This window comes from Cryptomeria japonica, chromosome 6 (genome assembly GCF_030272615.1).
Source record: "Cryptomeria japonica chromosome 6, Sugi_1.0, whole genome shotgun sequence".
Taxonomy (NCBI): domain Eukaryota; kingdom Viridiplantae; phylum Streptophyta; class Pinopsida; order Cupressales; family Cupressaceae; genus Cryptomeria; species Cryptomeria japonica.
The window spans coordinates 484,360,365-484,387,872 of NC_081410.1; the positions used below are offsets into that span (position 1 = coordinate 484,360,365).

Below are 27,508 nucleotides of genomic sequence, written 5' to 3' on the forward strand. Positions count from 1 at the left end.
CAAAAAAGAAATCAACTTCATAGCATCATCTCCATGCAAAAACACTTTACTTACAGCATGACTTTTTTGCAATGTACTCTTAACGGTTGCCCTAGGCACCTATCATTCCAATTTAAACCAAGCATATTTAGATCCAGTGAAATGCAATAAAGCCTTTTAGGCTTTTGGTAACCAATGTGTTCAAAGGAATGTGCCTTAAGCTTCCTGCTATTTCTTTGCAATGCAACTGAAGATGTTCCTATACCATCTAGCCTGTCAGGAGACAAAGTAATGCCTTTATGTGCATTTCAAACAGTAAACCAGCCTACCTCTATCATTTCCCCCCACATCCACCACCTATCCTACTTTATGCCCTGTGATTTTATGTGCCTAACGGAGAGGTCCTAGAGGAATTATGTGTCAGCACTACAGATAATGTTAACAATGAAGTATCAAATCTCGTTTTTTGCAGATTGAAAATTGTTATTAGTAGAAGCATTAAATTAATTTATACATCTAATTTCTAGGATATTCTTGTTGTACTTTGACTACCACAAAAGTTAGACTATACTTGACAGTATGGCATACCCCAGTGATGAAAGTGGCTATGCACATGAAACTATACATTCCAACAATTGATTTAGGGCTTAGAGCTACTAGAGCTCAAACAGACATCAATCTTAAGAAAAGCTTCAGCAAAAGAACAAAAGATAAGCCATTCAACCATATCTTTTTAAACTATGCCTTGACATAACTCTAGGGCAAAGAAGACCTTGATTGCTCAAAATAATCTTAAATTAACCAGTGTAACAAAATTGGAGCAAAGCTGGCTGAGTTTGCACACATTTATCTATAATATATATCAACATTTATAAAACAACCATCATTTTTGCACACATGAACTATGTTTATCAGCGATGACATACAAAAACCACACTTGCTTCAACTCAGCATTGGTTTACAAGGATAATCCAAACAGACTTTTCTTGAAGAAATGTGAAGACACCTCACAATGTCCACAATATGGCCTCGTATACATCCATCTTCACCCAGATTTGACATGTGCTAAGAAGTATTCAAAAGGCTCCAGATGCCAACCTATGTTTTTCTGCATACACAAAGTAATAATTTTAGGATTTATATAATTGTAAGTGTTTAAATACAGGAATCATCTTATACATTTTGATTTAACTCATTTGCACTATCAGAATCCTTCATTCATAGCCTTCTGGAGCAAATTAGTTAGATAAACTATGGTTGGCAACTTGACAGATTGCCCGAATCAAAATATTTTTTTACAAATTTAATCAAATTTCTATGGATGGACAACGTTAGCATGATGCAGGAAATATTTGTATTCGAAAGCATTCCCATCACTTCATTTCTCTTTCACACAATCATGCTTCGTGCAGGTTCTTCAATTGCCTCTGGCCTCCCTCCCCTGTATTTGGCATCTGCTAGCTCAAACAGTTTTGATCATTCTCTGTTTGTCTGTGCCTCTGTTGATTTCCCAGAAAGCAAGTCTTTGTGCACCTCTTTTCCAGGTAAAACAGCATTTTTAAGGTAGAGGAATCCCTTTCTTCCCATGGAATCAATAAGTGCCCTCAGCATGGTTTTTCAACTGAGGTTCTTCCAGTTAGCACTTTCACAATGCTCACAAGCCATTTTGTTTGCAAACTTCAAATGCTTGTATTTTCCACGGCAACTGAATCCAGGAAATAATTTTCAAATGCTTGGTCCAATCCTGACCTTCCCAATACAGGAAATGTATTTTCTTCTGATTATGGATTCAGCTTGAGGATATAAAATTGTGAGAGTTTGAAGCAGAAATTCTAGAAGCCAAAGGGCAGATGGATCATACCTTTACTTGACAGTTTCAAATGTTTTGGCCAAGCTTGGTTGATCTGAATGAATGGATTTTGAAAAATTGGAAGTCCTGTTCTGGAAGAACTCCTCTTTAAGTCCCCTTCCTCATAATCATCTTATTTGTACAAAGAAGCGCGAGTTGGAAGACACATATGCTAAGTTCTCTACCTTTCTTGAGTACAAAATTGTGCTTTGCAGAGTCAAAGGGTGTGTGCTTCAATTCCATTTAGATGCAGAAGAACTAGCAGCCTATTGAGGTAAAGTAAAAGAGTTAGACTTGTAAAATTTAAAATGATAATGAGACTCCAAACTTGAAAAATGTTTTGTCTTTTAATTTTTTATAAACCTACGTGCAATAACACTATGATCACAAGAGGTTGTAAGTATTGTATTGCTTAGCCATGGGAGGACACCAACTATGACAATCCTCCTTAAACTTGTCACAAAGAGTGGAAAGGTTTTGATCATCAAATGTACAAAATCAATAAGTTCACTCATTACTACATCCTCCAGATCAAGATCAAGGAATTGTCTATGATGCAATCATCATCATCACAAAAATGATCCCATTTGGACACAATGCAAAGACAAAATGTAGTGGGTTGGTCATTTTCTTCCATCTCACAAAAATAATTGAGTACACTTGTTTGAGGAAAGTTTCTTCAAAATCTTGTTCTTTCCCATTTATTAAGGTCTTCATCTTCTCAATCATAGAGTCAATGCCATCATATATCTCTCACAAATAAGACTTATCCATGTCAATAATGCCAATGAATCTAATAAGATGTTCCATACAATGCCACCAAGTTTCATCTAGGATCATATACTACCTTCACAAGTTGTCTCAAGACAATTGTGTTGGAGGCAAAATGGATCTCAACAACCTATTCAAATTAAAATATTAAAAAATTAAAAAAAAATAAAACACACTCAAGTTTTTAGAGAAAAAATTACTAAACTCCATTAGTGGGTTAAGAAACAACAATACTAGTAGCATAGTTGATATGGAGAAGCAAAAAAATTTAGAGGAATATTGAATTCCTCCCCTAATTGAGATATTTTTAAATTGAATTTTCATGGAGCCTTTAGGTTAAATCAAGGATTACAAGTGTTGGGTTCATTTTGTGTAATGATCAAGGTGATTTCAAATATCGAGACTTTCTTCCTAAGGGTAAAATTGAAGAATGAAACTGAAGGCGATGCCCTTGTGGCAAGTTAATCTGCTATAGCTTCTAATGGTTACGAAAAATTAAAGCTAGAAGGGGACTCCCTTCTTCTAATCAATGCTGTTCATTAAGGAGAAAGCTTAGGAGATAAGTTAAGGAAGCTTTGTAGTAAGCTACAATTTTTTCAAAATCAGTTTCCATCCACACAAACGTAATGTTAATAGCGTGGAAGATTTCTTGGCATAATTCTATAACAGCTCTTTTCAGCCACCTTTCTTCTTCTTGGGATGGAATCAATAAGCATCTCAAATTTAAACCCATTTGAAACTTATGTTTAGTTTCTTCTATAGTACTATGGAACCTTTGTGAAGTTATCTACTTTGCATATGATAATTGCAATTGGCAATATTATGCTAGCTTGAAGGAGTTTATACCTCAAGTCATGACTACTGAAGCTGGATTTGTGTCAAATCTAACAGCCTCATACAGAACTCTATCATATCACTAGCATTTGAGGCGCTTATCTAGAAGTATTGTGCAGTATTGTTCTTATTATTGTGGCATGTGTGGACAATTATATGAAGGCGTGTAGTTCCTGTTTCTTGGCATTTGAGGCAGTGGTTTCTATTTGGCTAATTGTTTGATTGATGTTATGTGGGATATCTTGGTGCTTTTGTTGTTGTAGGGATGGCACATAAGAAGGCTTCGGCATGAAGGGATCCATGGCATCAACAAATCGTCTCTAACAAATGCCTAGAAGCAGTTTTTAAATATAATCAACTCAACTGTTGGACTTTACAACACTATACTTAGGGAGGCTAGGATGCGTACTCACAATCCACCTAAGTCAAAGGCCATGGTAAAATACTAAAAAGAGATTATGTGGAAAAGCTAGCATTTTTTATTCAGGAGGAAAAGATTAGAGTTTCACTCCTCAAATTGGCTCTCACAAAAGACTTTACAATGCTATACTTAGGGAGGCTAGGATGGGTATTCACAATCCACCTAAATCAAAGGCCATGGTAAAATACTAAAAAAAAAAGATTGTGTAAAAGCTAGCAATTTTTTATTGAGGAGGAAAAGATTAGAATTTCACTGCTCAAATTGACTCTCGCAAACTACTATGAAGATTTTTCTTTGCCACTATAGATAAAAAAATTAGTAGAAGAAATTGCAGAATAGAGAGGTCCAGATTGTTTATGGTTGAGCAGTGAGGTGTAAACTAACTGTTTGCTGGTGCGAGAAGCCCCCTTTTGTTGCCTACTGTGGTAGTCTAGTCTCTTCATATTTTGGTTAAGTTTAGTGCTGTTATTACTTTTTTATTTGTATTCTTGGTTATAATTAGGTGACATTTACATGATCTTTGTGCATAGCAGTATAATTGTTATCTACTATCTAGCTTTTGTGGACAACCATAGGCTTTTCTTGATATGCTTCTATTTGAGGCATTTAGCCGTTTTCTTCATGTATTGTCTTTTATATTTCAAGGACAAGGACCCCAATAAAGCCTTTAACTAATTAATCAAGAAAAAAAACTTCAAGTAAAACACAATTTTATATTAGTTCACTTAACTTCAACACCTCCGAATCTCTTTGGCCTTGGCATCCATTTATTTGATCCAATCAATTTTGGTGCTAACTTATTGAAGCACACGTTTGAAGGAGTGGATAATACAAAGTGTACAAAAGATGTGTGAAGAATGTTCCTCAACCAGCAAATCAACCAGTTTACAATTTTTTGTTGTATGTTATGACTTAAACAACATTACGAGGCCCCACTTCCTCAATGGCCCCTATGAGGATGTTGGTGATAAATTAGGCATCCTTAACATTGCCCTCACTATCCATGGCTCTCAAAAGCATTGTTCCTTTAAGGGACACTACAATCACATTGATCAAGAGACAATTTTTGGCATCCTTCCATCCATTGGAAACAATGTACAACCCTGTCTCAACCCATGAATCCTCAATGCACTTTAATAAATCTTTTACGAATTTTTTTTACCCTATTGGAATCTCATTAGATTTTTGCATTGTTTCTTGCCAATATGGCGAGCAAACAACATTGAAAGACAATCCATTTGCATAGATGTATCTGTAAAGTTATATTCAATCACAATAAAAGAACTTATTATATATGTGAGAATATTATATGATTATATTGTCTAATATTCTTATTGTTTCGTTTGCAGGCTGAAGCAGAGAGATCATTTATGTTTTCTATGTCTTCTCCAAATGATTCATGTCGGGCTTTATATGTTTAGAGGACCGGTCAATAGATGTCTTGACCGGTCATGTCATTTAGACATGACCGATCAAGGCACCTATTGATCGGTGCCTTTTCATATTGCACATCCCGATCTATGTTACGTTTGGTAACTAACATTAATACTTAAACACTCGGTTGAAGCAGCGTTTAGTTATGATGCTTTGTTAATCGCCCGAAAATGTTTATGAACTAAACTTGATAACAATAGCATTACATATGCTATCAGGTTAATACCCCGATAGCATATTAATGCCGATCCATAAATGAATCGACATTAATATGCTATCGGGTTACTAGCCCGATAGCATTAGATCGACGCTTAACTATGTTAAGCAAGTCGTCGATCTAATCCATCTTTATCCAATGTCAATATCACAATCATGATCAATGTTATAATCTGATAAACATATTCAGTTCGGAAAACAGAAATCAGATAATCTAATAGCATAGATGAATAACCAAAACAGAACAACGGAGAATAACAGGTTAGGAGAGTCTTATCTTGCAGAAGCTACTAATGCATTAACACTCCCTCTTAGCTTTGGAAGATAGATAAAGTAACCTGCATCACATTTCTTTTTCATAATGTCAGTCTCCAAGAGCATATATCATCTATACATCTGATATGAAGTACCATAAGAACATAAGATACAAATATAAAACATCACTCTAAATATGTGACATAGAGTATCACCTAACCATGTGTTATAAAAGATTTATCATTTCATTATGACAAGATATCACCTGAACACGTGATATCAATATTGCGTAAACACGCAATACTAAGGATAAACATATGAGGATGGTTAAATTCTCATCTTATCCAGGTTGTGATATGTGCACAAACATTTTATACAAAGTTTTATCACAACACAATCATGGCACATCCATGACATACAAGAGATCCAACATGATAACTGGTTAGAGAATAATAAGATCATCACCTTATGATGTTTGCATACAAGTGTTCATAATCTGAGAGATCGACACCTCTTAGATATGAACACAGGGGGTGAAACCCAGAATGTCCCAACATGACAAAAGAAGTTTACACATTAAACATCTTATTTACAAAGCAGATTACCTTTCTATCATACCTAAAACATTTCTGAAGTGATCAACCTTCACCCTGGAAAGTGGTTTGGTCAGAATATCTGTAGTCTGATCTCCTGCGCTAACATATTCCAAATTGATCACATTTTTGTCTACCATGTCTCGCACATAATGGTATGGAATCTCAATATGCTTCGATCTGTCATGAAAGACTAGATTTATAGAAAGCTTTATGCAGCTCTGGTTATCACAATCGATGACAGTGGGTTTCATGGGTTCACCAAATAGTCCCACAAGCAACTTCCTAAGCCATACTGCCTCTCAAGCAGCCATGGAAGATGCAGTGTACTCGGCCTCGGTGGAACTCTAAGCTACAGAAGACTATTTTCTGCTGATCCAAGATATCATGGCTGATCTATGAGGTGATTTTCTCCTGTGATTAATAAGTTATCAACATATAGAATCAATATTAACATATCACCTTTATTATGTTTGTAGTAGAAATTTGGATCTGCATCATTTTTTAGAGAAGCCTAGTTTAGAGAGATAGGTGTCAATTCTTTCATACCAGGCCCTAGGAGCCTGTTTAAGCCCATAGAGAGCTTTCTTGAGTCTGCACACATGAGACTCTGCACCTTGAATTTCAAATCCTTCAGGTTGCTCTAGGTAGACTTCTTCTGAGATCTCACCATTAAGAAATGTTGTCTTATCATCCATCTGGTGCACCTTCCACCCTTTTGCTGCTACAATGGCTAGTAGTGTTCTTACTGAGGTATATTTGGCTACAGGTGCAAAGGTTTCTTCATAATCTATTCCTTCCCTTTGAGAGAACCCTCTAGCTACAAATCTGGCCTTGTGCTTTTCAATACTACCATTTGCAGCATGTTTGATTTTAAAAAGCCATTTAGATGAAACAACAGATTTCTTAGTAGGCCTAGGAACAATCTCCCAAACATCATTCTTCATAATGGACCGGTACTCTTCAGACATGGCATCCTTCCATACTTGATGTTTAAGTGCATCCGATACATTGTTTGGTTCAGCTTTAGAGAGATCATTCATAAGAGCAACATAGCTAGTGAATTTATTAGGTCTTTTTCTTTCCCTAAAGGTTCGTGAAGGAGCAGCAAACTTCTGAGCTTCTGCTACAGTCTTGGTGGCCCATAGAGGTCTTTTCTTGAGGTTTTCTCTAGGTGGGTTTGGAGTTTCACCTATGGTTTCCTCAAGATTCTCCCTCTGAAGCTCAGGACTAGGGTCTTCTTCTATGTTAGGAGTGGGGATATAGATTTCAGGCTCTATTGTACTTAGGGCTCTTTTGAAGGCTAAGTCTTCTTCAAAGATTACATCCCTACTAAGTTCAATATTTCTCTGACCATGTATATATATTCTATAGGCTTTGGATGTTTCACTATATCCTACAAGTATTCCCCTTTTTCCAGAAGGTTCTAGTTTTAGTCTTTTCTCTTTAGGTACATGTATATAGACAGGACACCCAAATATCCTAAGGTGGCTGATATCTGGCTTTAGTTTGGTAAATACTTCCTCAGGAGTTTTATGTTCAAGATGTGAGTGAGGACATCTGTTTTGTATATACACAGCAGTGTTAGTTGCTTCTGCCCAAAGATTGATATTTAGATTCTGATCAAGAATCATGGCTTTGGCAGCTTCTACAATTGTCCTATTTTTCCTCTCAGCTACCCCATTTTGTTGAGGATTATAAGGTATTGTTAGCTCCCTCTTAATCCCTGAGTTTTTACAAAAATCTCTAAATAATTCTGATGTGCATTCCCCCCCATTATCAGTCCTTAGGATTTTAATTTTCTTTCCTGAGTAGTTCTCTGTCAGTGATTTAAACTCTTTAAACCTACTAAGGATCTCTTCTGATTCTTTACACTTCAGAAAGTAGATCCAAGTTTTCCTAGAGTAGTCATCAACACATATTACATAATACAAACATCCTCCTAGAGAGGGAACGGACATGGGTCCACATACATCAGAATGAACTAACTCTAAAACTTTGCTTGTTTTCCTAGTACTATTATGAAAGTCACCCTTGATATTATTACCTGGGGCACATCCCTTGCATGCCTCTGAATGATATTGCTGCAACTTAGGTAAACCTGTGACAAGGTTTCCCATAGATGACAAAGCTCTATAATTCAGGTGGCCTAGTCTTCTATACCAGACCTCATTTGCATTTGTTGCTTCATGAATTAGGGCTAGGTTGGGCTCTATGCACAGCTCATACAAATAGCCTTGTCTTTGACCAATGACTTTAGCTTTCTTGATGGAAGAATTTCTTGGCCAAGCCAACACCTTGTTCTCCATGAAGGTTACTCTGTATCCGTTATCTTCTAGGGCTAATATGGAGACTAGATTTCTCTTGATGCCACGAACATATATTACTCCTTCGAGTTGCAATGATATGCCTGTCTTCAATTTGATGGTGCAGGAACCAATTCCTCTAACTGGATGTGAGGAATCATCTTCGATGGTTACTTCCTCTTCATTATCCTCTGTTATGGAGTCTAGCACTTCTCTAAACCCTGTAATGTGTCTGGATGAACCACTGTCGATCACCCAGGAGTTAGACTTATTTGATGCATGGCTTGTAAGTGCTGAGTAGAGGACATAGTTCTGGGAGTCATCTTCTCTTTTAGATTTTCCTGCTCTGGCAAATGTGGCTTGTTTGACTCTCTCTGGACATTTTGCAACAAAGTGCCCGAACTTATCGCACCTATAGCATTGAATATGTGATAGGTCTCTCTTTGAAGTGTTCTTGCCTTGATGATCCTTCATCTTCCTAAATTGCTTCTTCTTGGTTGTCTTATTTGTGTTAGTATTTAGGACTTGAAGGTCTTCATCTACGTTCTTTTGTTTTATTCCCATCTTGTTCAATCTTGATTCTTCTTGGAGACAATCGTCCCTTAATCTTTCAAACTTAGGATACTTGGACCTTGCACTGATGCCTTGGACGAATGTACTCCATCCACTAGGCAACCCATTTAGAGCAATGAGTGTTAACTCTTTGCTTTGGATCTCGTAATCCAGAGTTGCTAGTTCATCTCTTAGAATTGATATCCGCATAAAGTAGGCGTTGATTGTCTCCCCCTTGTTCATGGTGATATGATTTATTTCTCGTTTTAATGCCAGAGTTCGACTTGCATTTGATATCTCAAATGTGCTTTCAAGTGCTTTGAACATTTTATAGGTTGTCTGATGTTTTCTTATGATGGGCATTATGTTGTTTCTCACCCCATCAACTATTATTTTCATGGCCTTTTCATTTCCCTCAATCCATGCGGTTTTGTCAGGTTCATTTTCAGGTTGATCATTTTTAGTTTGAACAAATGAATCCACTTTGTTCTCCTTTAAGATCATCTGGATTCTGAACTTCTAGGCTGAAAAATCATCGCCACCTCCGAGTCTGTCTTTGAATCTGATAGTGCTAGCCATTGGAGAAATGTGATGTAGTATATAACCTTGTTCTTAAATTATTCACAAAATTGAATAGCCTCAAGTTCGATCAACTTGGCTCTGATACCATGTAAAGTTATATTCAATCGCAATAAAAGAACTTATTATATATGTGAGAATATTATATGATTATATTGTCTAATATTCTTATTGTTTCGTTTGCAGGCTGAAGGAGAGAGATCATTTATGTTTTCTATGTCTTCTCCAAATGATTCATGTCGGGCTTTATATGTTTAGAGGACCGGTCAATAGATGTCTTGACCGGTCATGTCATTTACACATGACCGATCAAGGTACCTATTGATCGGTGCCTTTTCATATTGCACATCTCGATCTATGTTACATTTAATAACTAACATTAATACTTAAACACTCCGTTGAAGCGGTGTTTAGTTATGATGCTTTGTTAATGGTCCAAAAAATGTTTATGAACTAAACTCGATAACAATAGCATTACATATGCTATCCGGTTAATACCCTGATAGCATATTAATGCCGATCCATAAATGAATCGACATTAATATGCTATCGGGTTACTAGCCCGATAGCATTAGATCGACGCTTAACTATGTTAAGCAAGTCGTCGATCTAATCCATCTTTATCCAATGTCAATATCACAATCATGATCAATGTTAAAATCTGATAAACATATTCAATTCGGAAAACAGAAATCAGATAATCTAATAGCATAGATGAATAACCAAAACAGAACAACGGAGAATAACAGGTTAGGAGAGTCTTATCTTGTAGAAGCTACTAATGCATTAACAGTATCTTCTAACATGTTCAACAATCTCTCAAGACTCATTTTGAAATATCATTTTTAACAATCCCTTTGGTCTCTTATGTGTACTAGGTTGTTCTTGAGATATGGCCAAAAAGGTGTGGCTCTCTACCACAACTTTATGATTAGATGAAGGAATAGGCAGCTTTATTCCTCGAAATTCTTTCTTTGACAAACAATGATTTATATATGGCCAACTACTTCATTAGCTTGCTCTTCCACTTTAACATATTCTATCACTTGACCTTGTGGCAGAGGTGCACCATTCTTTCTAGGGCAAGCTTTAATGCCATTCTAGGAATGCCACACAAAGGAACTTTCAACTGACCATACAAAATTCAACACCACACGTGTTGCAAACCAAACATATCCCCCACCACCTTGAACCTATTGTATCATTTCAACATACTTCTAAAGCAAAGAGTTTGGGTTTCTTTTAAAGCAAGGTCATGCATGGATCTAGAGCTAGCTATCATTGTAAAACTTTGGCAACAACTTGGTATACAACACATTCCAAACAAATGAAAACAACTAATATTTGTGTGTGTATGTATATGTATATATCTATATATGTATACGTATATGTATATGCTAAGTCAAAGGATACGACGATTTTCATGGATGAGGTTCGAATTTAATCGAATTTGAAACTTCTATTAAAAAAAATCGAATTTAATCGAATTTCCTCTATAAAGCACTGCTATCCACCTCTAAACACAACTCAGCTGGTCGTGGGTATTCTTTGTATATGCTTTGTATCTATTTGGTCATGGGTGTCTGCAACTACTAGGTCGCCCTCGGATTTTCTCCATCAAGGGTTGCTATTCTGATAATTTATTAGAAGTATACATATATTTAAAAATAAACAAAATTATAGAAGGCGAATTTTATCCGAATTTTTTTTCAAATTTTTCCCTTGTCGAATTTCATCCGAATTTCATGGCTGTCGAATTCGAATTCAAATTCGAACCTTGTGACTTAGTGTATATGTATATGTATATGTATATGTATATGTATATGTATATGTATGTGTGTGTATACCAATGTTCCACCGAGTTTAGGGATGTAGAGACAGGGAGGCGAGGGGACCTGTCTCAAGGATGAGGGTACTTGGGGCCTAAGTTTGGGAATGGCAGCGAGGGGGCGACGGGGGAGCAATGCTGACATAATACATATATACTTGACAAATTAGCTATAAAAATATGTATAACTGTATAAGGAATAAGTAAACACATTGCAATAATTACATTGAACTTTGAACAATTAAGTTATAAGAGGAAAGATTGTATCGGAGTATCTTAAAAGGATCTAACCCTAAAGATAGTAAATGCTCTAATTACCCCTATCATTTCAGCTCAAGGTATAGAAATAATAGCATAAATCTATTTCAATTTTGCCATCATGAAAAAAATCTTTATACGTGTAATGACCACTCTAGATGATCTTTTATTTTTTAACAAGCATAAAAACCATGCAAACTGAAACAATGCTATCTCTGCTATTAAGTACTGCTAACAATTACAAGCTGATACAAATGTTGGCCCATGGAAGCACATTGAAAAGACACTTTCTAGATTACCCAAATTGCATGAAACTAGCACCCAATAGAAAACAATAAAGGGAAATACCTTTAAAAGACAGCTGAAATGATCACTATAGGTAGCGAACACACATTTTGATTTAAATATACTATATACGACAATGCAGGTCTGATACAACTAGAAAATATGTTGCAGGTCTGAAACATCACCATTGTAGGTCCAAACAACCCCTTAAAGCCTCCTAAACCTCACTCTATGCAACCATGTTCACCCCCAAACAATGCCAAACAGCCTGAGATAGACTCAACGATAATAATCTGTCTTAAAAATTTGCAAGTCAGTTCGCAAGTCCCCTCCAAGGTTGAGAGACGTTTGGGAGTCTCGGGTACATCACAGCATCCCCTTTGGTGTTTCTGACACAAGAAACTTTTGAGAAACGTCCCCCTGGTGAGGAAACGTCTCAGAGATGGTGGGGGAAACTCGGTGGCAGTAGAGGAATGGCAGAGGGGTGTCCCCCAGGCGTCCCCGCATATCGGGGACGTCCCCATGTCAAAAACGCCTACATTTCATGTCCCCATGGAGCACACACACACACACAAAATATATATGAGTTCGTTTGTAAACAAAAAAGAACGAATATATATGTATGTATGTATGAGTTCGCTTGTAAAACAAAAAAGAAGGAAAAAACCAAAAAATCTTAGAACCTCTTTTTTAAAAATCTCCTTGGAAGTGAATTTTTTCTTGCACAAATGTAGGAATAGCAATCAAACCACTTTAGAGCCTTCAATAATCAACTGTTGGCTCAATTTATGTTATGGCAAGCAAGAATGAATAGTTTTATCGTTTGCATTCACAATGAGGTAAAATGATTTTGTTTTAGTGTTTCAAATGCTTTACAAGTCACTTTTACATTAGGAATCCTATCTTTGTCAATAAAAGTCAAAGTCAAAGTCCAAATATGTTAAAGAAGCAAAAAAAATTAAATATTAAAAATCACATTTTGCAAAATGATTCAACTTGAGTTTGCTAGGTTCTTGCCAATTCATCCTAGGTGCGCCCCGATTCATCTGAGATAAACCCACATTGAAAAAGCATGATCCCTCAAAACTTGCACCTAAATCGACCTAGAATCCAAACCAGATTCACACCTGACCAAAATCCATGACCTAAAGGGCACAAATAGGCACCACAGGTTCAGATAATTGGAAAACAATTTAAAAAGAAAAGAAAATCATCCATAAAAAAGTTAGGACCAATGCAAGATGCCTTTCTGTTCCCATGTCAAGAAATGATGGATGAGTTTACATGTTGGTAGTTGTTTAACTTTAGGTTATTTCTTGTTTCAGTTTCTCAATCTTTCTTTGTTTTCTTTATATTGGAGTTCTCTGTTTTTCAAGCAGGACCCAAAGTTCAATGGTAGTTAAGGGTCCCTTCTATCACTGATAAAAAGTGATATTCACTCTTGCAATTTATCTCTTTCTTTTGAAAGTTGATATAAAGGATGGGGAACTCTGTTCCCCCAATTTATGTAGGAGAGGGAAAAATAACACTAGCACGAGGAAGTGCAAAACAACATCAACTCTTACTACTTAGTTAAAATAAATATTCTGTGGCTAAAACACTGCAAGAAGTACAACCAATCACAGATGTTGAATAAAATCCACAATTAAACTCACCTGAAGAGGCTTTTTGGCATAATTCTTTGCAAACTTTGTCTTCGAATATTCTGCAAAAATATTATAGAGTCTCAAAAATCAGCTTCAGTAATAATATTGATGTCTTAAAATTCTATCCAGCAAAGTATTCATACCATAACGTTCCTACATATTCACTTCAACTATTTGGAAAAGCATCTGCATCATTATTAAGTTGCTGTAAATAATTTGCTGGATAGACACACTGCTTACGGACATGTCCCTCCAGCAAATATTTCATGCTGCAACAAGCAGTGCAGATCAACTCCAACGTTACAGAAAAGTAACTGAACCATTCCATATCTACAAATAATTTACTGGATAGACAGGTAGCTGATTGATTAATCTCTATAGGAAGATATTTCCACTGTAGAACATCCCAATCATACAATAAAGTATGAACAGCCTTCCGTAAGTGAAAATAAGTTGCAAGGTAGACAACTCCCTTAAACCACTTCTAGGTTTTCACCTTGGAGACAAAGACTAGTTCAAGTTCTAATGTTTTACAAATTGATACAAAAATAATAAATATCATTTTAACAAAGAGTTGAATGGAAACAGATACAGATATAGCATCAAAAACAGATTTTTGAATCCACTGATACAGAGACAGTTAGATACACCAATTATAAATATATACATATGTTCAAGTATTTATACATACATGTGTGTGTGTGTGTGTGTGTGTGTGTGTGTGTGTGTTGTTTTTTCATAAATCTTTGACTGTATACAACACCAAATAGTGTGTTGTGTATCCAGATCTATTGGATATGGCCCAAACATGGGCTTGTATATGGACATGTCTGGATAAAGTAATTATGTCATATCTGGGAGTGTCACATACATATATTTGATGTACAGATCCACCACAAATAAAACCAAAAGGTGGTTAACTACAAAAATAGAATTACCCAAAATCCAAATGTAAATAATTCATTATCTAAAACAAAATTAAATCACATCCTTCATATATTTATGTTGCAGTTCCTCAATAAGTGAATTTCACATAGTTTCCATCTTCATGATAAATCCTTTCCACAGTTCTGTTAGGATCCTCTTCACAAAATAATAGTAATACTTCCTCTCCTTTTCTGAAAATATTGTAATTGGATCAATTTTCATAACATAAAACACAATTAAGATGTATCCTTTTAGTTTGTAATTGTGAGGTTACTCTAGGTAATCAGAAGTTCAATATCAGAAATGAATTGCCATCCTTCCCACATTTCTGTTTGAGTTCCCCTTCATTAAATGTGAAGGATTGTGGGACACCAAATGTAAACATTCTCATAACCTAAAACAACAAAAGAGAATAAATATGCTGCTATACTTGCAATTCATCAGATGCAAAATTTGTTGTAACCTCAACAAAAAAGGGGTTGTAACTCACCAAATTTAATAACAAAATTAATGTGCTGACATATTGTAATTGAGAAATACGGACATTCTAACAACCTGAGATACAAATAAAGAACATTCTTTGTGCATTATTGTTATCAAATTTCTAGCTTAACAAAAACAAAAACATTCTCACAACCTAAAACATAAATAACCTAAATATGAATCGTAATTGGCCAATTCAAGACATTCTAACAACCTAAAGCACAAATAAGATGCATCCTTCCCACATTATTGTGAGAAATTTTTGTATTAGCATATTCAAACATTCTCAAAACCAAAAACACAATTAACGTAAATATCCATTGCAATTGACCAATTGCAAACATTCTCAAAACTTAAAGAAGTAAAATGAATCCTTTGCACATGATGTCTCGAGTTTTCCTTCTTAACAAATGCAAACATTCTTACAACCTAAAATGCCTTTAACAATAACCTAAATGTCAATTGTAATTGGTCAATTGCAGACACTCTCAAAACCAACACACAAATAAGACAAATCCTTTCAATGTTCTTGTAAGAATATTTTGTCTTAGCAGATGCAAATATTCTTGCAACCTTAAACACAAATAACCTAGAATTTCTCTTCTTAGCAGATGCATCATTCCACAAGGTCACTAGAATTTTTCTCCTTAGCAGATGCAAACATATTCACAATGTCAATCGTAATCATCTGATGACAGACATTCTCACAACATGAAAAACAAAGAAGACTCATCCTTTCCAAATTATTGCTAGAAATTTTCTTCTTAAGAAATGCAAACATTCTCACAACCTAAAACAAAACTAGCCTAAATGCCCATGGTGATAAGCCAATTGCAGACATTCTCAGAATGTAAATTGAAAATAAGAAAAATATCTTCCACATGAATGCTAAAAACATTTGTCTTAACAAGGGATAAATGGGAACATGTCCCCAGATTATTGATAAAAATTGTGTTCTTAGCAGATGCAGACATATTCACAATATCAATTGTAATCGTCTGATGACAGATATTCTCAAAACCTGAGACACAAAGGAGATTCATCCTTTCCCAATTATTGTTAGGATTTTCCTTCTTAAGAAATGCAAACATTCTCACAACCTAAAATAAGACAAATATCTTCCACATGAATGTTAAAAACATGTCTTAACAAGGGATAAATGGGAACATGTTCCCAGCTCTTTTCCAGGCAACCCTGTCCCCGTCACATTTTGGGAATGTCAAGACAGCTCGAAAACATACCTAAGCTGTTCCCTTCCCCATTGCAAATGTTCATCCCAAAAACAGCATCAAAATCGCAGGAAACATGAGGGATGCCTGGCCATCCCTGTCTCATCACCCAAACAGCCAGGGACATCAATGGCATCACTTTACTTTTTAAGAAATGCAAACATTCTCACAACCTAAGACAAAAAATAACATAAACTTCAACAGTAATTAGTAAAGTGCAGACATTCTCACAATGTAAATCACAAATAAGTTAAATATCTTCCTTGTGATTGATAAAAAAAATTGTCTTATCAAGGATACATACATGGGAATGTTTCCCCAACTCTTTTCGAAGTGTCCCTGTCCTCGTAACATTTTGGAAACGCTTGGTTGGCTCAAAAGCATCCCCAAGCTGTTCCAGATCTCCATGCCAAACCATGTACATCCCAAAAAACAGCACCAAACTGCCAGAAACATCTGGGGTTGATTGGCCATCCCCATCCCTATCCTCTAAATTGCCACGGGCATCAATGGCATCCCTTGATCATCTCTGAACCACCAGCTATTCTTGGACAGGAAAAATCTATGTTCCACAATGTTTCCAAGATGGGGACAGGAATCACAGGAAGGCAAGGGATGTGTTTCAGTGACAGTAGTCTAAGGAACTTTTTTGGGGGACACCAATACACACACACACACACAGAGGGAGAGAGATTCAAATTTATGCAAGTTAAGGGACAGCAATATAATAGCAGAAATATAATACAACACTGTTAAAATGATGCTGGATGATGTCTGCAGAAGCATACATGCCAACTCCAAAGAGATATTGTTTGTCTGCACTTCCCAAACAATGCCACACAGTACCAGACCCTAGCCAATGTACCTTCAATCTCTTTTACAACTGACAATAATAACTGACTCCAATACCATACCCAAAATTTTGAAGTTTGAGACTTTTTTAAACAATGAAATCATAAATCCAAATTATTGCTGTTAGTGTTAATTGTTATATAGCTTACATCATTAGCTATGAATCTGAACATGATATATTTATTTCTGTTAAGCTACAGTTGCTGCTGTCATGACATATTTATTGCTGCTGTCATGACATACTTAACAGTCTTTTTTTAATTTTATGAACAATTTTCTTTTTTAAACATTATTAAAAATTTCCTTTCCATCAGGGGCAACTGGACATCCCAAGCCATCTCGGGAACAGCCAAACATTCCCACGGTGCTTCCAATTAACACTTTTCAGAAATGTTTCAAAGATTTGAAGACTTTTGCAGACAGCCAGGGGGCATCCCCTGCCATTCTGTTCTACCCAACACACCATTGTGGACAGGGATGGGGGTTTGAGAGCTAACATAGAAAAAAACAATTTTTAAAATACAAAAAATAGGCCAAAAAAGAGATGAGGGGGGCCACTACGCCATCATGCCCTTTCAAATCCCTAAAACCGAAAGAAAACACACTCACATTAAAAATCAAGCAATTCACACTCATTTGTCATTATGCCATTTTGATGTTTTGGAGCACTGAGCAGTAAGAAAGGAGAAGATAGGAAAGAGACAAGAAAAGAACAGAAAAAGCCACTTAATCCATTGAGCTAAGTTTCTCTATCTTTTTCCTTATCTCATTCCTTCAAAGTTTCAAACCCTTTAAGCAGTTCATCTGGTTTTGCTTTTTTGAGTTTGCACTTGCAGCTGTTTTTTATTTTACAAAGTACAGAATGACCAGCAATGAGAGATAATGTAGTGAAGAGGTTGGCAAAAAACAATAAGACCAAAGAGATGTTGAGGATTCTTCAAAATATGGGAGTGCTGTAATTTGTAGGAGAAGTGGGACGGTCACATAACCCCTTTGAATGCCACCACCACACCCCTTTTGCAATTTGTGACAATTTTAATTTTTAACAAAAAAAAATAAAAATCGAGATTAGACATTGGATGTGCCATGTGCAGTAAGGATTTCAAAGGGAACTGCGCTAGGGTTTCCAATGACCTTTTATACATGCCTCGACATGGGGTTACGATTTACTGAAAATAGCCCTAGTTGAGAAGGCCAGGATTTCTAGGTTGTTTATAGAGGGCAAAGCAAGATCTATGAGTTTGTCAGTTGAATATCTACAATCTGCCATGCCATCCCTAGTTGTTAGGGATTCTACCAAAAGAAAGAAGAAGGCTAGTGATAACCTAAGACTCAGTTCTAGGGTGTTAATTGTACAATCATGAGAAGACGCAAATGATTTTTCTGACCAATTTTTTTATGTCCATGTCATCCTATTTGATGTGGCATGTTCTTACTTCAAGAACATATTTTAAAAGACAAGTAGCATTGGTCCCTCCCATGCCCCCTAGAGAAAATAGCTGCATACCAACCGCCTTGAGAGAAAGTATTTGAAGGTGAGGTTCAAATAGAGGACATGAAGCAAACCTGGCTAGGGATAGGTTGTTCGATTATCATGGTTGGGTGGACCAACATTAGACATTAGCCACTTATCAATATCATAGTTACATGGTTGGCTCTTATTTTCTTAGAGCCATTGATTGCTCAAGAAAACACAAGGATGCAAACTTCCAATTTTAGATTTTGAGGGAGGTTGTAGAGGTAGTTGGGGCCTCAAATGTTGTATAGTTGTGACCAATTCAACACATGTTTGTAATATTTTTGGCATGTTGTTGGAGTGTACCATCAAGCACATTTTTTGAACCCCATGTTGTGTTAATGCAATGAACATATTGAAAGGCACAGGAAAGATAGACTAGTTGAAGAATGTGGTGGCGAAAGCTAGAGGTATACGGATCTTCATTTGAAACCTCCACACACCTTATTCTCTTTAGTACTCTTCCAAGGAATTCCTCAAACCTATGGAGACTAGGTATGCCAATTACTTCATTTTGCTAGGGAGGATGAATGTGATGTAAGAACCTCTACAATTAATGAGGATTAATATTTAGTTTGGAAAGTGGGTAAAGATGGACTCAACTCGATAAAAAAATGAAATAGAAACCCTTGATGATGATTGGTGGTCCCTATGGGGTAATATATGTATATTATTAATAGTTGTATTTAATATATTATTTTTATCTTTTGAAGTTGAAAATTTAAGCATTCACTTTCACTTTGTCCTTTGAGTCTTATTCTTTGTTGAATTTTTTGTTTTACAAATTGTTTTGCTCTTCCATGTCATCAATTGTGAGTGATTAGGTTTGCTCATACAAACTCTCCTAATCTTTGAAAGATTTATTAGACATTTGACAACATACTTGGCCAAATGAAGCAAGCAATTCAAAGTAGCAACCTGGATTTGGGATTATATGAGGAGCACATTGCATCCATTGGGAAGCAATGATGGTACTGTATAAACACCCTGCTCTGATAATGGCAACTTATAATTTGCTTACAAATATAAATTTGGCAAAACCTAAAAATATGCACACAAAATCCAAAACAATACACCATGCAACTCATGTGTGGAAATGCTAATGTTAGAGGTTGAAGGTTTTCATCTTTGTTAGTGTAGGTTTTTTATTTTCCTTTTGTTAGGGGATATTTATTTTTCCTACACATATATTATTTAAGCTTGCTTAGGTTAATAGGAGTGGTTTATATGAGGACACGTGGCGAAATACTTCAGCTACATGTGTAACTCTCCACCTCACATGGGTAGTTGAGTTACACACCCTCTTTAGGCTTGTTATGCCACCTCTCATAACCACTATTTTGTCATTTCCTAAGTGGGTTATGGGGTAGTTGGGTTTCACACCCTCTTTTGGCCTTATGTGCCAACTTTCTCAACTCCTTTTTTGTCTTCATGTAAGGAGGTTATGCCACATGTTTTGACATTTACCAAGAAGGTAAAACCTCCCACTTTTTATGGGGAATAGGAGTTAATGCACCCCTTGGATGTATATGCTTATATTTTTCTATATAATAAGCACTATACTCTCACCTTCACTAGTCAAGTTAGTGGAGTGATAGCTCGGTGAGAGTCTTCTCCAAATTCTCCTCTTTGTCTCTATTTCTCTCTCATATTGAAATTATCTTCATTCAGCTATTTTGATCTTCGATCATCCGTTGTGTGAGGAGTTGCATGTGATCTACGATCGACATCAGATCTTGGCTCGATTCTCACTTCTTGCAGAATCTCACATGGTATCAGAGTTTATTGTCTGGTATAGCTCATTGCTTTTTTTTTTTTTATTTGAGGGATTTGAGACTTTTATAGAGCTCTTCTCCTATATAAAACTAAGTATGCTCTTCTCCTGCATTCTCGTGTGATCTGGAGAATCAGAACAGTTTAAAGGAAAATAGCTTCTAGTTAAATCTGGTTTACATGTATGTGTTCTTGTAAGATCTGGGTGATGGCAGCTTTGTGGTAATATTGGAAGCTTAATAAGAATTTCCAGAGTGTCCATAAAGCTTGACAAAGTCAAAAGTGACTTTTACTTCACCAAAATCAGAGTTTGGAGGACACAGTAAAAAATCAGAGTAAATTTTTTTCACTGGAGCTGTTTTCATTTAGGCTTTAGTATTCCAACTTCTGTTCACTTTCACAAAAAATGATTTCTGGGTTTTCTTCCTAGCATCGAAAAACTTTTGGGTTTCGAATGGTATTTCCAGAAAATTAATAAATTTTGCAGAAATCGAGCTTGAATAGGGCCTATGTCGTTTTTCTATCAGGGAAATTCAACAACATTTCTTAAAAGTTGCACAACTTTTGCCTCGGGTGTCAGATTTTTGCAAACAAATACTCGACGGAAAGCTGGAAATGAGCACTCTCCATTATTACAGGTCTAATTGAAATTTTTTGCCTTTTTCTATCAGATATTAAAGGTTGTATCAGCTGCTTCTTTTTTCTCTTCAACTAGTCATATCTTTCTCCTCACAACTCTGTTTTGCAAAAACTAATAGTTGTTGGAAAGGTATTGAGATAAATTATGCAGTTATAAGGCTAATTTGTTTCAAATCTTGTCTCAAATTATTTGTATTTAAAATCTCTATTGGTTTCTTAAAATAATTGTAATCTGATAAAAAGCCTTGTAAATGCACTAATTATAAAGTGTCAACTTTGTAATATTTGGGTGGGGGTGATTTCTGAGACTAGTGAAAAGGGGGGGGTGTCTCTTGTGCCTTCTTTCTTGCACTTTTCCTGATTCTTTGCAATCTTCTTTTCTACTATCATGGATGCATCTATAGTTCCACTTTTAACGCCATACAATTATTTTGAATGGAAATCTAAGATGATAATATATCTGAAAAGACATGGATATCATCGTGTTACTATGAGACTTGAAATTGAACCTCAAGATGCTGCAGAAAAGATTAAATGGTTTAATAAATGTCATGAAGCTTTTGGTACTCTATGTATGTCAGTCTCTTCAGACCTTCTTTTTCACATTGAATCTGCCACTACACCAAATGCAGTGTGGACCACTTTGGAAAACCTCTTTGGTAAGCAAGATGAGCTAAGAGGTCATCAGTTAGAGAATGAACTCATAGGGTTGAATCCAACCAATTTTGATACTATAGAAGACTTCTTCACTAAACTTAAGTCTGTAAGATTGCAGTTGGAACGGTGTGGAACTAAGAAAGATGATAAGCAACTGATCTTGAGTATTCTTTCTAAGCTTGGTCCTAACTATTCAGTGTTTGTTTCTACATTCTATGCTACAAAATGTGCCCTAGGTACCACATTCAAAATGCCTTCTCTGGATGAATTTGCTGCAGAACTCACTAGGGAGCAAGACAAATTGGTTCAAATGGGTACAATAAAACCCTCTAAGTCACATGCCTTAGTTGTAAATCAAGGCACAAAAAAACAAAAAGGGTCTAGTAAGCAAGATAAGAAACAAAAGAACCAAGGAGAGAAGAAAAAAGATCAGAAATCTGCTACTTCAAAAGCAGATAATCAGACCTCTTCATCAAGAGGTGAACAACCTAAGAAGGAGAAGGTCAAATGTTCTTATTGTAAGAGGCCTGGTCATGATGAACATAAGTGTTTAAAGAAACAAATTGATCACCTTTCAAATCTTCTTGAAAAGAATAATATCAAGGTGCCTAATTTAGTCAAACAGAGTTATCAGAAGGATCTTCTAAGGATACAGATAAGAGTAAAGGGAAAGGAAAGGGTAAGGCTCTAGTTGTTGTTGCTTCACAACCCAATTCTTGGATTATTGACTCGGGTGCTTCGCACCACATGGCTTCTTCAAAAGATGATTTCACCTCTTTAGAGCCATGTTCTATGCCTTCCATACTAATGGGTGATGACACTCTTGTTGAAGTGCATGGGAGAGGGTTTGTTGATGTGGGCGAAGGAACATTTAAGGATGTCCTTTGTGTTCCATCTTTATCAACTAATCTCCTATCTGTTTATCAGATCACTCACACTGGTTCTAGCAAGCGAGTTGAGTTCACACCAGATACAGTGGTAATCAGTGAAATGCATAATGGGTCTACTATTGCTGTGGGAAAAGCAGATCATCAATCCAGATTATATCAGTTTTCTCACTTTGTTCCTGACTCTCCTTCGACAGTTTTACTCACTCATGCAGATGAGATTAGTTGTTTGTGGCATCAACGATTTGGCCACTTGAACTATCGTTACTTGCAACAACTCAGTAAACAAGACATGGTTTCAGGGTTGCCTTCTATTCGATTTTCTGGTGGAGTTTGCCAGGGATGTATTCTTGGTAAGCATCCTGAGGAGAAGTATGATAAAGGCAAAGCATAGAGAGCTCCACAGCTATTGGAGTTGGTACATAGTGACTTGGCAGGACCATTTCCTCAACCATCTTTCAGCAGGGCTAGATATGTCTTAACATTTATTGATGACTTTTCCAGATTTACATGGGTTTACTTTCTCAAACAAAAGTCTGAGGTATTTGAGAATTTTCTAGATTTCAAAGCTTTTGCAGAGAAACAATCTGGGAAGTTCATCAAGATTCTACGTACAGATAATGGGGGTGAATATGTTAATAATCAGTTTGAACAATTTTGTGCTTCAGAAGGTATCAACATGCAGCACACAGTTCCATACAGTCCTCAGCAGAATGGTGTCGCAGAACGGAAGAATAGGTCCTTGAAGGAGATGGCAAATTGTATGATTCACTCCAAGTCTTTGGCACCTCAGTATTGGGCAGAGGCCATCAATTGTGCATGTTACATCCAGAACCAAGTTCCTCATAAAGCTGTGAAGGGGGTAACTCCTTTTCAAGCTTGGACTGGTCGGAAACCTACAGTTAAGCATTTCAGAGTGTTTGGTTCTCTTGCATGGGCCCACATTCCAGCAGAGAAACGCAAGGCTATGGATCCGCAGAGCAAGCCTTGCATATTTGTTGGTTATCCAAATGATGTCAAAGGGTATAGACTTCTCCATCCCTCTACACATGAGTTGTTCATTAAGAGGAGTGTTCGTTTTGAGAAGAGTTCTTCTATTTCTTCTCATACCACTTCTCCATCCACTATCACATTGGAGACATTGCATGATGATGACAGTTCTTCTGAGGATCTTAATCCTCCTAATCCTGTTGAGGAGTCTTCTTCCTCCACTTCAGATGGTGACAGTGATGGTGAGGATTCACATTCTTCTCATAGTCATCCTTCAGAGGTTGATGATTCTCCCCTAGACTCTCCAGCTTCAGTGCCTCTTTGGGCTCGACAAACTTTTGAGTCAGCAGGAGATTGGCTTGGTGATCCATCAAATTCTAGAAGAACTAGGTCACAATTTCAGCAAGCTCCACATCTCTTCATTGCTTCAACTTCTGATCCACAATCTTTTCGAGAAGCTACAGGTGTTCCCGAATGGGATGCTGCAATGCAAGAAGAGTTTAATTCCTTGGAAAGGAATCACACATGGGATTTAGTTCCTCTTCCTAAGGGAAGGAAACTTGTTCAATGCAAGTGGATCTATCGAACAAAATTTGCAGCAGATGGGTCAGTTGATAAGTATAAGGCTTGCTTGGTAGCAAAAGGCTTTTCCCAAGTTCCAGGGGTTGATTACTCTGAGACTTTTGCTCCAGTTGCTAAGATGAATTCCATCCGGCTTGTCCTTGCTATTGCTGCAACCCATCGTTGGGAAGTTCATCAGATGGATGTCAAGAGTGCATTTCTTCATGGTGACCTTCAGGAGGAAATCTATATGGAGCAGCCACAAGGGTTTGTTCAAGATCCTTCACTTGTGTGTCGACTTCGAAAGTCTCTCTATAGCCTCAAACAAGCTCCTCGAGCTTGGTATGCCAAGATGGACTCCTTCCTTCTGACAATTGGTTTTACTCGATGCCATTCTGATCCGAACGTCTTCATTCTGCACCAGGATGATACTCTCACATTTCTAGTTCTCTATGTTGATGACTTGTTGATCACAGGGAGTCACTCATCCACCATCAAGGTAGTGAAAACTGCTCTACATGATAGATTTCTGATGTCAGACTTGGGTCTTCTACATTACTTCTTGGGAATTGAGATTACTCAATCTTCTTCAGGCATCTTCCTTGGACAACCCAAGTATGCACTCGATATGCTCTCTAGATTTCACATGGCTGATTGTAAGCCTGCACCTACTCCTTTTTTATCTGGGGACAAACTTGAGGCTAAGTGCTCTTCACCCTTGGTTGATAGCACTTTATATCGACAAATTGTTGGGAGCCTCATCTACTTGACTCATACGAGACCTGACATTTCATATGCGGTGGGCATGGTCTCTAGATTCATGCAGGAGCCACATGAGTTGCATTGGAAAGCAGCTAAGCGGATTCTCCACTACATTCAGGGTACTCACAATTATGGAATTCAGTATGCAGCAGGCATGGATATTGACTTGGTGGGATATATGGATTCAGATTGGGCGGGTGATTCTCAAGATCGCAAATCCACTTCAGGGTATTGCTTCTCACTTGGTTCTGGTCCAGTTTGCTGGTCGAGTAAGAAGCAGTCTGCAATTGCTCTTTCATCAACAGAGGGTGAGTATCAAGGGGCAGTTAATGCCACCACTGAGGCTATTTGGCTTCAGAATATTCTCACTGAGTTTGGTATTCCAGTTAGGAAGCCTACTATCATCTTTTGTGATAATCAAAGTGCTATACAGATCTCAAGAAATCCAATTCATCACCAGAGGATGAAACACATTGAGATACATATGCACTATATTCGGGAGCTCCTTCAGGAAGGCATCATTGATCTTAAGTATTGTTCTACAACGGAGCAAACTGCGAACATCTTCACCAAACCCTTCACCAAAAGCAAGTTCTTTCACTTGCGATCTCTGCTTGAGATACGACAGGTGTCTACTGCAGGAGGGACTTCTTAGTCCTCCTTTCTTTCTCTCCTTATTTAGGGGGGGGCTATTCCTCTTATGGGGGGCTGTCTATGTACATGGGTACCTAACATGGTTGCATTTGTCGGGACCCATATTTTCACCCACCTAAGCTACGCTTAAAGGGGGGTGTTAGTGTAGGTTTTTTATTTTCCTTATGTTAGGGGATATTTATTTTTCCTACACATATATTATTTAAGCTTGCTTAGGTTAATAGGAGTGGTTTATATGAGGACACGTGGCGAAATACTTCAGCTACATGTGTAACTCTCCACCTCACATGGGTAGTTGAGTTACACACCCTCTTTTGGCTTGTTGTGCCACCTCTCATAACCACTATTTTGTCATTTCCTAAGTGGGTTATGGGGTAGTTGGGTTTCACACCCTCTTTTGGCCTTATGTGCCAACTTTCTCAACTCCTTTTTTGTCTTCATGTAAGGAGGTTATGCCACATGTTTTGGCATTTACCAAGAAGGTAAAACCTCCCACTTTTTATGGGGAATAGGAGTTAATGCACCCCTTGGATGTATATGCTTATATTTTTCTATATAATAAGCACTATACTCTCACCTTCACTAGTCAAGTTAGTGGAGTGATAGCTCGGTGAGAGTCTTCTCCAAATTCTCCTCTTTGTCTCTATTTCTCTCTCATATTGAAATTATCTTCATTCAGCTATTTTGATCTTCGATCATCCGTTGTGTGAGGAGTTGCATGTGATCTACGACCGACATCAGATCTTGGCTCGATTCTCACTTCTCGCAGAATCTCACAATCTTCACCTGGAAATCCAAGAGGGTTTTTCTCCTCCTGGACCTCAAAAGACAGCCAAGGATTTTTGTTCCTTGAATGGAGATTGAGCACAAAACTCCAAAGTGAAAAATACCAAAATGAATTTGTAGTCTTGAAACTAAACTAGATGCATCCTTGACATACCTTTTTGAATCAGCCCTTGGATTTAAATTTCCCTCCAAGTATTTAAAAATACTTATTTTTTATTTTATGTATTTAAAAATATCTTTTTATTCTAATACTAGTGTTTAAAAACACTTTTTAAATTTATTATAAAAATATTATTAAGTTTTCCCAGAAATTAGAAATTACCAAGCTCAACTTAAAATAATATCATTAATTATTCTGGTCCAAAAAGGGGGCCATGATAGTCCACCCTTCCCAAAATTGATTGCCCAAAAGCATTTGCAAACCCAAATGCTAAAGTGTCACCATGCCAATATGATAAATCATATTGTAATGTCCAAAGTTCAGACCCTATTCCTATCAAATGAAACAAATTCTGCCAAAAAACTCCATGCAAACTCGGATGCCTAAATACCATCATGCCAACATATGAATCATGCTATAGCATATGCATCCTGTATCTATACCAAGTGGAGCAACTCCTACCAAAAATCACTATGGGACCTATTTCCACCATCACCCACATTTTTATGCAATCCATGAACATTGATCACCACAAACAATTTGACCTCAATAACAAATATGTATGCATGATTCACAACAACATTAATGCAACCCTCTAGAGGACTTGTGATAAAATGTAGGGTTATACTTCCCCTCCTTTGACTTGGATCAAGCATTGAAAGCAACCTGTTGTGCCTTGCACACACTCCCCATCGTCAACAGGGTCCCCCCTTTCTCGTCTTATCCTCACTGAGGTCTCGAGTAGGAAGTTTTGGTAAATTCGTAGAGAGAAGATGCGATAGTTAGGAATTTGAGCGTTGACGAGATGATTTGTCCTGAGATTGAA

At 36.9% G+C, this 27,508-nt stretch overlaps 1 protein-coding gene across 13 annotated transcripts in view; it reads right to left on the bottom strand.

Moving 5' to 3' along the window:
* The window catches only part of LOC131052772 (lysine-specific demethylase JMJ27), a 107,485-nt gene that overhangs the window by 56,932 nt on the left and 23,045 nt on the right, over positions 1-27,508 (bottom strand). For 11 of the 13 annotated variants that reach the window (XR_009107510.2, XR_009107509.2, XR_009107508.2 and 8 more), the window contains exon 2: positions 13,816-13,865. Coding sequence is in view for 8 of the 13 variants with exons in the window: in XM_057987378.2 (XP_057843361.2) it covers positions 13,816-13,865 (50 nt within the window). In the remaining 5 variants the exon portion in view is untranslated. Of the gene's footprint in view, positions 1-985; positions 5,780-13,815; positions 13,866-27,508 lie in introns of those variants that run through there. The other 2 variants (XM_059207447.1, XM_057987379.2) reach the window with 2 other exon arrangements.